The sequence below is a fragment of the Galleria mellonella genome, unplaced genomic scaffold, assembly GCF_026898425.1.
Source record: "Galleria mellonella isolate WM207_F2 unplaced genomic scaffold, CSIRO_AGI_GalMel_v1 utg33, whole genome shotgun sequence".
Taxonomy (NCBI): Eukaryota; Metazoa; Arthropoda; class Insecta; order Lepidoptera; family Pyralidae; genus Galleria; species Galleria mellonella.
The window spans coordinates 11,335,395-11,347,695 of NW_026442079.1; the positions used below are offsets into that span (position 1 = coordinate 11,335,395).

Here is a 12,301-nt window from a genome sequence, read left to right on the forward strand (position 1 = left end):
ATCCAGTATAGGATTATGGCTGAAAATGAAAACAGGTTAGTTTTTTATTGTTATAGAAACAAATGAACTGGCCCTCCACCTGATGTAAAGCGGCTACCGTCGTTTATGAACACCTGTAATATGAAACGAATTACTTCTGCGTTGTCAGCCTTTTAAATGTTTGTAGGCATGTTTTTGATCACGAAAGATCCATTTTGATGAATTCAACAATTATTAAATAGAATGGTTCTCAGGGAAACTTAATGGAGGATGATAGGGATATAACTAGCACCATTGCTACCTGAATAAATAGAGGTACCTGTACCCTATGTACAGGTATTTCTATTTATTTTATAATTTTATAGAGGTATCTGTACCCCACGTACAGGTACCTCTATTTATACCTTCTAATTCATACAAACGAACAAATTTATCTTCTAATTTATTGTTAACTTATATACTTGTAAGCAAACTTGTCAACGTGCAAACGTTCACTATAATTTAATCTGTGGATAATGTCAGTGTCAAGTTGTCAAGTTGACAATTTGATCAAGTTGTCAATGCCGGTCTGCTGGTGTGTGGTGCCTGCCTACTGTCTACGTGTTGTTCTACAATTTGCCGGACAAAACTTTCGATTTTTATGAAATAAAATAGATCTTGTTACGTGTCCACTGCTTCAATTAATGTTGCACATTTTGCAAGCAGTACAGTTTATATGTATACAACGTCACGTTCTCACATAAATACATTGTTTTGCCCTGTGTTTATTGGTAAATAATAATGGCCAAGGACAGATCAGAATTTCGATTCATTTTTTACGCTGGTGCTATATTTATTTGCTACTTTATATTTGGTATGTTACAAGAGAAAATAACAAGAGGCAAGTATGGTGATAATGAACAGTTCACTTGCGCTTTATCATTGACGCTGGTGCAGTGCGTCGTCAATTATATATTTGCACAAATATTGATGGTAAGTATTCATAAGTTTATATTATTCGGTATATAATTGTCGAGATTGACAATTCTATAACCATATGTTGCTTTTAAGTGATATGGGTGGATACCGACAGATTAATACCTAGACTAATAATGTTAAATTTGTCATAAATTATATCGTCTATATTTTCGTAGCCTTTTTTTGAGATTTCACTGTGTAATCAGGTGGGGTTATCATTATAGGTTTTTTAAATAAATGGTTATGAAATACTAACTCTATCGGTGCTATGAGGGTATTCTGCTAAGATGTCGGTGAAATTGGTTAGTTAGTCAAGTTAGTTGGCATCTCATGCCAATTCATCAAGATTTAATTGTGATGACTTCTAGCAGGATCATGTGAAGAGGTTCTTTGATTTAAACAATACATGGTTGATAAAAATAAATGATTAAATATATAATGCCACTAAGGAGAAATATCTTAGCATATTGTCTAGCTAATAACCGTTTGCTGGGGGCAAAGGGATTTTTAGGAATGGAGACTAAGGGCCCCATTGCTAACAATATACTCAACCAGGTTGACCTTTATGTGGTCCCTCCTAGAAATCACCACATTGAGTTCTAGGCCTATTCGTCACAATGGGCTAATTGACCTGCCTTTTCATCACCTATCATCCCTCACTGGTATACAACCTTTTACAGGTGTATACCATTAGCATGGGCTGGGGTACCATTCCATTTCCATTTATTAAGAAAATAATCATATGCTATCTTAGGGAAGAATCAGATATTGACAATAATTCTGTACACTAGATGAGTTATGAATATAGATATAAAAATGCAAGGAATCCGGTATATATTTGTACATAACTAGTTACTTAAAGTAGTAACTAGTTACACATATATATAATAACAAAATCTGTACTTACATAATTTTCAACTTAAATTTTGCTCGTAAGTTAGAAACTATGTGACATATCAATTATTTCAATTTCATTAAGCCATATAATGCCAATGTAATATGTAGAATGTAATGTTATTTATTCTATTATATATTATATTTATTGTTTTGCAGTTATCTTGGAAGCATGATACTGACACAACAAGGAAGGTTTACTACTTCTCATCAGCATTGACTTACCTTTTGGCTATGGTTTGCTCCAACATGGCATTGCAGTGGCTCAACTATCCCACACAGGTTTGAATTTTATATAGAAGAATGTTATAATAATTATTTTTATACTGTGTGTATACTGATATCTCCGTTATTGCATGGTAATAGAATATCTCTGACAAAAATGGCATGTTCTATTATAGTTACAGAATATATTCACAAACATGATGTTTGTGCATCCAGGCAGGTGGATTGGTAACCGCAGTTAGGCTTTGGAGATGTTTTAAGGGGGATGCTGTTGCCAATTTCTTGCTCTACTTTTGTCGCCTCTTACAACATCCATGCGAAAGGAAGTGTTGGCCTATTTTATGCCAGGACCTCATATTGCTTATAATAGTGTTTCTTATATTTCAGGTGGTGGGTAAAGCAGCCAAACCAATTCCTGTCATGATTCTCGGAGTACTATTAGGAAGGAAGTCCTATCCACTCAAGAAGTACTTCTTCGTGCTGCTGATAGTTACTGGTGTTGTGTTGTTCATGTACAAAGATCAGAACAACAAGGCTACTGACACCTCTCAGGGTTTTGGACTTGGGGAACTACTAATCATCCTCTCCTTGGTCATGGATGGCTTGACTGGTGCTGTGCAGGTATTGAGAATATAAATATACCATTTCTTACCGCAGTTTTACCTGCGTGAATTAGTATATGTAGTATTTTATGTGTTATGTTAGAATATAACTTGCCCATGTATCTTTTTCTATTCTAATCCATTTTTTGCTATTTTTGCCCTGGTCTAACATAGTATGTTATTTTTTACACCGACACTTTCAAATTGTATTTTGTTATTTTTTATATTTTAGGAACGCATCAAGAGTGAGTCTTCCCCCAGCGCTTATTCAATGATGTTGAACACAAATTGGTGGTGAGTTTATTATTAGTATTATTTTTTTAATTTATTATTCTCTGATATTCTTTCTGCTGTGCGAATTTCTTCATTTTGTATGTGATTTCCAAATAATCTATTTGCATACTGCAATGTTTAGTTAAGCAATAGCTAAGCATAGGCAATTGCGAAACATTGAATCGTTGGATGCAAATCTTTCCTTCTTTTTCAAATGTACTTAGTAGCTCAATTATTATAATTTGTTTGGCATCTTAATTTTTATTTTATGTATTAAAAGGTGATGATAGTTCTAATTTCTCCCTGGCTATGAGAGAAAGGACTTCAGCATCTTTGTAAATAATGTGTGACAGTGAAATAACTGGGTAACATCTTAAATATATTCTGTTCCTTATGGCAGTCTATGGGGTAGGCTTATGTTCAGCAGTAAACAGGTAATAGCTGATATGATGATGATCTTAGGTGATGCTGTTCATGTCTATTATCAGTATGTTCATTGTTGAATCATGAAAATTATTAAAGAACACGCACATTGCATTATGTTCTAATGTTTATGTTATAAGTATCCTACTAATTAAGTATACAATAAATTAGATGTTCAAGTAAAGCGAGCGATATAATAAAAGAAATTGAACAAAAAAATAAAAATAAATGTTTCACAGTCAATAATTGTGTATTTTAATAAATCAGGGGGCTATTATGCATGTTTGCCACCTTTGTGGTATAAAAAAAATGCGTTAGAAGTTAGAATAGTAGAGAAAACTGAATATTAAATGTGTCAACGGTGTTAAGAGATTTCCTTTTTCTTGTACAGGTCTATTGTGACTTACGATATTTTAGACATGTAAGAAATTTCATAGTTTGCATGTCTCGATTTTAAATATTTAATAATAAAAAATAAAAATGGCAATAAATGCGATAATTGCGGAGCTATTTAAGTATATTTTTGCAATGCGAAAATTTTGCTAAAGTTTGTAAAATGCAGATGGCGTTACATTGTAAAATAATTTGAATTTATTTTATATTTAAATTTTATTTATTATTATTAGAGAGACCATCTAAAGATATGGTTCAACTGAGCTGTATATTTATTGATTCAATATGCACAAACACAGACAGTCTTTTTACATTTTTTATATGTATTTGTACATATATATTACAAATAAAGGAGTTTAACTGTAGAGAGATGGACAGCAGCATATAAATATCTCCGAAACCGAACAATGGTTGCCAAGCGTGGCAACTACTGGCGTAACTTGTAACTCTTGGGGGCAAGAGGGAGGTTTATATTCAGCAGTTAAAGGCTGATATGTTGATGATGATGGTATTCATTTACTCGTGCAAAGCCTGGGCGGATTGCTAGTGTAAATATTTACCATTATTTCCCTTCTTTACAGGTCTACAGTAATACTGTCAGTGGGTATTGTACTCAGTGGTGAAATATTCCGGTTTATCACCTTCGTATCTAAATACCCAGAGGTATTGATATATCTGGCTGCATTCGCTCTCAACGGTGCCTTGGGTCAGCTCTTCATATTCTTTATGGTGAGTTGTATGGTAGTTTTTTTGATGGGGTAGCAGTTTTGTATAGACATATACCTATGTATGATGAGGATGTCGCAGACCCCATCGCCGTTTAGCAAATGTGTTCTGTAGTGGAGACCATGGACAGGCGTAATGTGGCGGGCGATAACCCCTATATAATATATAAAACTCCCTTACCAATAATGCAAAACGATATGCGCACAATTGCTGGACATGATCGAATGCGTAAATCACAGGCCCGTACAAAGTGTCGCTCTTTAAGAGGCCTATGTCCACCAGGGGATTGCAATGGACTGATGATAATGGTAATGATGAGGACACTGTACTATATGGACTATGTGTATGCTGGGTTTGAATGAGTCTTTGTTATATGGATTTACGTTATCTATCTTATATTGTATCCTTGTTAATAGAGATGGCGGTGAGCTAAAACAATAGCGAAAATGATGAAGTAAATAATTATAATTGCAATGATCCATCTTGATTATTATGAAACTCGTATTAAAAAAAAAAACAATTAAAAAGGGCATCTACCAAAACTGGAAACACGTTTCATGTTATAAACAAAAATTATATATTATTTCTTGGAAATATATTAACTACATAACATGCAGTCAAGTATCTTAAATATTATTTGCATTCCTTATACTAGAATTGAGTAGTTTCTCTGTGAATGGCGCTTCGTCAGACCTAAAGGTATTGAGAAAAAAGGTGGAAATATTGTCTTTTATGAGATTGATATTATGAATCAGTTACTTTTGTAATTTTTTTATAAAATGAAAAAATAATTAATAGAAAGTATTGTCACCTCTCTCAGTATATTAAGTAAATAAATAAATAAATGTATTGAGTGGCGACCTTAATACCATTGTAGAAAGTCTGTTGTTGCAGGTGGCTCAGGACCGTTCCTTATGACAGTCTATGGGAAAGGCCTGTGTTCAGCATTGGACAAGTACCTAATGGTTGAGATGATGAAATATATTATGTAGAATCTAGTTTTTGTGAAACGATATTTTATTGGTTATTTATTTTTTTCTATTTTTTTTTTACATGTTACAGGTGTCAGAGTTTGGTCCCTTACCGTGTTCGGTAGTGACGACTACCAGAAAGTTTTTCACAGTCCTGGCTTCTGTTATCATATTCGGCAACGTACTGGCCGGCAGGCAGTGGTTCGGCGCCGTTTTGGTGTTTAGCGGTAAGTCACATACTAGGTCCAGTAAATACACTGAAAACCGCACTTTTTTTTTATACAACTTAGAATGGCAAACAAGCCGACGACCCACCTGATGGAAAGTGGTAACCGTCGCCTATAGACATGAGCAGTACCATGGACATAACAGAGTATACTGTTTTGCCCATGATACCCCACATGCGTTGCCATTCCTGAGGACTCTGGTGTTATTCCAGTAAATTGTACCCAGTAAATTCACGCCAATTGGTTTTATGGGAAGAGACTAATTTTACCCAAAACCTAATGTGTCAAGTAATAAATGTTATTTTGTTACAGGTTTATTCTTAGACATATTCTACAGTAAAGGAAAAGCTCAACCTCCAAAGAGGGCAGCCAACAAATGATCCGAGTATGTTTTTGACTATAGATAATTTATAGATTTATTGTATATTATGCAAAAATATCAAATATTCACCACCTTACCGTATTAAATACATTATTAGAAGGTAATCACTGTCTTCTCAATCACCATGGAGAGTTTTATATAGCGTTGTTGTTTTATAATCGCCGTATAATAGTGTTTGTATAATTTTTTAGACGATACAGTATGTTTATTAGTGAAATCCATTCATTAAAACTAGTGTTAGTTCTCATAAATAGTGTCTGAAAAATGTTTTTCTTTTTCCTAGAAAAAAATATTACTGAAAAGTAAAAAAAAAATTAATAAAAATTTTCGAAAAAAGAATAACTTGTCTATGTCAACAGCACTACACAGTACAAGGTGTGTACATACCTATTATTACATTCAAGAATTTAGTTTTTTTTTAGTCTTTGGTAATATAATTTTTGATTTCTAGAAAAAAAAAACATTTTTGAGATTCTATTACACTACTGAAACTAGTTTTGAAAAATGGATTTCGTTATTTAACATACTGTGTAATTGAGTAAATGAAGCAGTGTAGTATAGCCCTTAAGCTATATAGTTAACTCTTTATATAAATTGGGATAAAAGGGGAAACATTGTTTCCTTTTTTACTGTTTACCAACCCTCTGATTTGAGGGATAAATGTATCAATTTACACCAAGCTCACATGTCCTTTACACATCTTAAAATACATCTTAAAATAGGACGTAAATGTACTAGGTTACTGCCTGTGTCTTTAGTTCCTGGAGTGAATTTTTAAATTCTCATATATTTAAGGTTATTTGAAAAGTTCTTAGCCTAACATGGTTAAAGTCATTGGTTTTTTTTATAACTACATTTTGTAGTTACATTATTTAGCAACAAGTATGCACAGTTTAGTTTATTCACAGTAACTCATTGTTCGTTTACACGTGATACCGTAAGTCAAGTCAGAGCTATTTTTGAAAATGGATAAAAATTGAACATCGTGCAGTGATAAAACCTAAGGTGTCTGCGTGGTGGGTACTGCGACTGCTTTCAGTGGAACAAAAACGCAACCGACTCACAATTTCTCGCGACTGTTTAGAGTTATATGAAGCTGACCCAATAGAATTTGTTGAAAGATTTATAACCATGGATGAAAGCTGGGTTCACCACAATACACCCAAGACAAAAGAACAGTCTAAACAATGGAAAAGAGCAGGATCGCCCACCCCAAGGAAGGCAAAGGTGGTTTTATCGGCGGGCAAAGTCATGGCATTCGTTTTTTGGGATGCAAAGGGTATAATTCTCTTGGATTATTTAAAAAAGGGTGAAACAATAAACTCCGATTAATATTGGAACCTGTTGCGTCGTTTGAGAGAAGAAATCCAAGAAAAACGTCCAGGTTCATTGAGAAGAAAAGTCTTGGACAATGCGCGCGTTCACACCTTTGTGCAGTCCATGGCAGAAATCCATCAATGTGGCTTCGAATTGTTACCTCATCTCCCATATTCACCGGATTTAGCACCATCCGACTTTTATCTGTTTCCAAAGCGGAAAAAATTTTTAGGTGGTAAACATTTTTTTACAAATGAAGAGGTCATAACCGCCGTGGACGCTTATTTTGAGGAGTTAGGCGAAGATTTTTTTAAAACGGGTATCGAAGCCTTACCGGGTCGATGGAAAAAGTGTTTTGAGCTCGGAGGAGAGTATGTTGAAAAATAAAAATAAACTCAAAATCGTGTGGTTTCATTAAGTATGTTAGGCTAAGAACTTTTCAAATGACCCTCGTATATTAAATTTATATATATACGAAATCAATTCCCTTTGCGAATAAACACATACTAAAAATGTTATAAATATCATAAGGCACTGTGATATATTTAATTTATTTACTCCTTTTTTTTATCACAGAACAGAAAGTACAAGTACTAAATATAGAACAAATGTGGGTAACAAATATGAATTGTGCATAGACAAATTTAAACAGTAAATAGAAGCTGCCACAAAGTTAAAGACACATGTGAATTAGTACCAGAGGGAGACTTTGTACAAAAGTCGATTGCTTGGGTACCTCTGTCCTATTCGTGTTTTAACCGTGAAGCAGTTGTGTTTGCATGGCTGTGTTTCAGTTTGAAGGGTGGGATATGGCGTGAATTTACTGGGTACAGAGGAATAACACCTGAGTCCTCAGGAATGGCAACGCATGAGGGGTATCATGGGCGAAATAGTATACTCTGTTACTGTCGGTTACCACTTTCCATCAGGTGGGCCGTCAGCTTGTTTGCCTAAGTTGTATAAAAAAAAAATATATTAATTTCATAATTCACATAATTATAATTGACTATAAATATTTGCTAATATTTTTATAGCAGTAAAGTTTTAATAAAGATATCCATATATCCGTATATATTATAAATAATAGGTAATAAATATTAGTTATAGATTATCGAAATTGAGTTGTGACTAATAATGGCAACTTTGACAAAAAATTTATATATTTAAAAAAAATATACATACTTTATGGTCATTCCAATACGCTATGGATATGTCCAAACTGGGCACGTCATAGATCACTTTTACAATCTAATCTGTGACGTGCCTTAGTTTTGGATAATTACTAAATTAGGATTTATTTTGTTCTATAATTTATTTCTAGTACTAATTTGTTTTTGCATTTACTATATTTGTTGTAATAATATAGCTAATGCTTACTAAGAAGAAGTAATTTTTTTATTGTCATAAACAAATATTTTTGGAAGGCTCTATATTTTGATCAGGCCGGTTTATTTGATGATTTGTGCAAAGCTGTTTTAGTTCTTTTTGTTCTGTGTGTCTCTAGCTTGTTTGGGAGTTTACATAGAGTTGCTTGTTTTACATATAGAAAATTACTGAAGTGTAACGTTTATATACGAATGTGTATTTTAGACTTTTTTTTATATCAATGTTTTCAACATATTTAAATATAAAATTCTCGAGTCACAGCTTTACTTGGCATACTTCTCCGAAACGGCTTAACCGATGTCGATGTGATTTTATATGTATACTCGGTAGGTTTGAGAATAGGTTGTTATCTATTTTTTATACCCCTAAGTGATAAGGATAGCCCACCCCAAAAAATAATTCCCTAGAAATAATTTAAATGATATAACAGTGTTTGTCAGGACAGCCCATTATTTTATATATTTTTTATATTGCAATATTTTAAAATGTGTATAAATGGCATATTAGTATGAGTATTATGTAGGCTAATAGCAAGATTAATTGTTCCATTCAGTGATGCTATTGTATATAAAGCATATGCTTTTAACATTTTTTTTTTTTATTTTAAAATACATTGTACAGCTTTGGTCTACTGAGATCACTTTTCTGCGCTGTGTTTATTCATTCAAATATACATACGTGATCATATATATTTGACAGTGTAATATGCCCTTTTAGGCTATCATTATAATGATAATGATTGTATCTGTTTGTATATATTTGTCTGTAATTGGCTTTGTGTTACTGTAGTAACTATTCTATTTTTTTTTTCGCAATAATTGATATATGACAATGATAAAAAATGTGATCTGTAATCGAATTGCAATCAATAAATGTAATTATATTTAAATAATGCATCATGGAGTTTTATGCTATTTAAAATTATGAGATCAGTCGATTATATCTCTGTCTACCCCTCTCGGGATTAGTCATGAGAATTCTACGATTAATAGTCACAAATTGTAAATAAATAGTGAAACAAACCTTAAAAATAATATTTTTTTCACACGTTGCTTAATGATTTTGTAGGAATTACATATTACTTATATATAATATGCATATACTTATATACAATATGAACAGACATTAGAAAAGACTAATTCAGAATTTTAACGAAGTAAAAAAATTTAAACACACTTAGACAATTTTATGTTTTACGAAATGTAAAAAAAAAAGTCACCTGTCAGTTGTCACACGATATTGATTTTAACAAAATGTTTTTATATGTTATTATAGGAATTTGTAATACATATTTTGAAAATATTTTTAATGGGTAACCATGTATTTGGGAATTTTAAATGATAAGTCGAAAAATGGTGTGTTACCTCAGGCCTCAGAAAATTTACTAACCAATACTCACTCAGCTTGGATAGCAGAGATGTGGATTCGAATCCCATTGAAGCAAGTTTTTCAATCTATAATAATAAACAAATATTGGTATTAATTTGAAAATTTTATAATCAAATTTGTTGTAGTATTTTTGTTTTGAAATACTTTGTTGACAGCTTTACAATGTTAATTCTCAAATGAATTTTTATTAGTTACAATTATATTTCTAAATTGTTTATCACTCTGTCTTCCTTATTTAGATGTTTTTTATCTGTCATAAATTTCTGAACAGGAGTCAAAGAATGTATAATTTTCTGTCCCGTTTATATTAATGCTCTCTGACAATGCATAATTTTATAATTCTTTTGGAATTATAACGAGAATGAATTGACTTACACATATCACGTAACGCCATCTAGTTTTAAATTATACAGAACTTATACTATATGTACATGTTAATAGAACCTCATAAATATATTAAACATTTTTTTTTTGTTTGTAAGTAAAAACCCATATGAATAACAACAATACAAAATAAGATCGCTACAACTGTATGCAATATTACGTTAATATATTTATTTATACTTTATTGTACACAAAAATATACATTGTTATATTTTATATTAAATAAGGATGTACAACAGCCGAGCTTAACTTTACAAGAGTTCTCTTCCAGCAAATTAAGATTATATATATATTTTTTACGTTGTTGTTACTACTTTAACGTGCAGGAAAAAATTAAAAGTTCGAGAAAAAATGGAAAGTCAACACTAACCATATAGGAAAACTATAAGAAAAATACAACACGATTTCTATTTCTTTTTTCATTTGGTATGAGTTCTTGAATTATAAATTATATTGCTAATCATATTTTTTTACCATTTAACGAGTATTTCCGTGTCAATGGATCACAAAAAAAATTTGCATCTCATTATAGTATTTTATGACAGTTTATATTGAAATATACAGTACAAGTTACCATTGTTCCAATACGCATTTACGTGTGCAATAATATTGATTTGTAATAAACGTGAAATATTTAATTTTTGTAGTTTTTTTTTTAACATATTAACAGTTCTTATACTTCCTAATTGATATCTCCTTTATATATTATTATGTAAAATTGTCTCTATACTTTTTTTTATATCTGTTGCCTGTATGCAAAAGCTTCAAGTTACACAACGAGCTATGAAGAATATTCTCGGAGATTTTTTGCGTAACAGAATTTGAAACGAGGATATAGAGTGATCGACGTAGCTCGAAGGATAAGCAAGCTGAAATGGCAATAGGCTGGTCACATAGCTTGAAGAACCGACAACCAACGGGGAAAAAAGTCTTGAGTGACGACCCTGTATGGGTAAGCCAGTTTAGAAGTAGTCATAATAAAATAACAAACATCCATGGAATAAATTCAGAATTTGTATGTTATCTCTTGTTAAATTTTGACCATTTTATTTAGTAGATATTAGTGTAAGTTAGAAGGTAAGTCGTTTTCTGCTTGGTTCGCACTAGTAATTGCTTAAACCTTAAACTTGCATTTACTACTAATAGTTTTCACAGACGACGTAATTTTCCCGCGGGAAAATTTTCCCTTTTAATTTGTTTTAGCTCCGGGCTGTGATATCCTCGGCATAGGGGGCAAAAAAATCTAACAAGCCCATTTCTAGCAATATATCTTAAAATGTCGTCCTCATCGCGGTTCCTTTTGGAAACCAATTGACTTGCTTCATTCTCACTGGTGCCCCGCTAGCGTATACCGTTTTCATTTTCATTTGTTAAAATATAATATAAAAAATAAGCATTGACATGTGGGTTATATTAGAAATAATATACTCAATTTTGGTGCTTTTTTATTATTATATTATTACATTAAAATTTTTTGTCATTTTTTTTTGTTTTTTGTTTTTCTTTAGAACACTTACACAACATTAAAATTATTTGAATATATGTAGTACGTGCTGGGTATAGGAAGAAGATTATGTATGTAGAATTAATAGTGCATGTTATAATTTTTGGATATTTCTTTTTTCCGTAAGAACAGAACTAGTTATACGAAGTTATAACTTTTTATACGTATTAAAGATACGAAACAAATTATGTGTATTTACCAGAATCACAGCAGTAGAGTTAGCAAAGTAATATAGTAAGTACAAATAAAAAAAAAGCATTAATCTAAAA

The 12,301-nt window shown here is 31.9% G+C and overlaps 1 protein-coding gene across 1 annotated transcript; it reads left to right on the plus strand.

Moving 5' to 3' along the window:
• Positions 1-563: 563 nt before the first annotated feature.
• LOC113520620 (solute carrier family 35 member B1 homolog) lies at positions 564-11,166 on the plus strand. Its single transcript, XM_026906012.2, has 7 exons — positions 564-951; positions 1,990-2,112; positions 2,443-2,676; positions 2,890-2,951; positions 4,328-4,475; positions 5,535-5,670; positions 5,983-11,166. The coding sequence occupies exons 1-7, from the start codon at positions 760-762 to the stop codon at positions 6,048-6,050; spliced, it is 963 nt and encodes a 320-aa protein (XP_026761813.1). The 5' UTR covers positions 564-759; the 3' UTR covers positions 6,051-11,166.
• Positions 11,167-12,301: the final 1,135 nt, after the last annotated feature.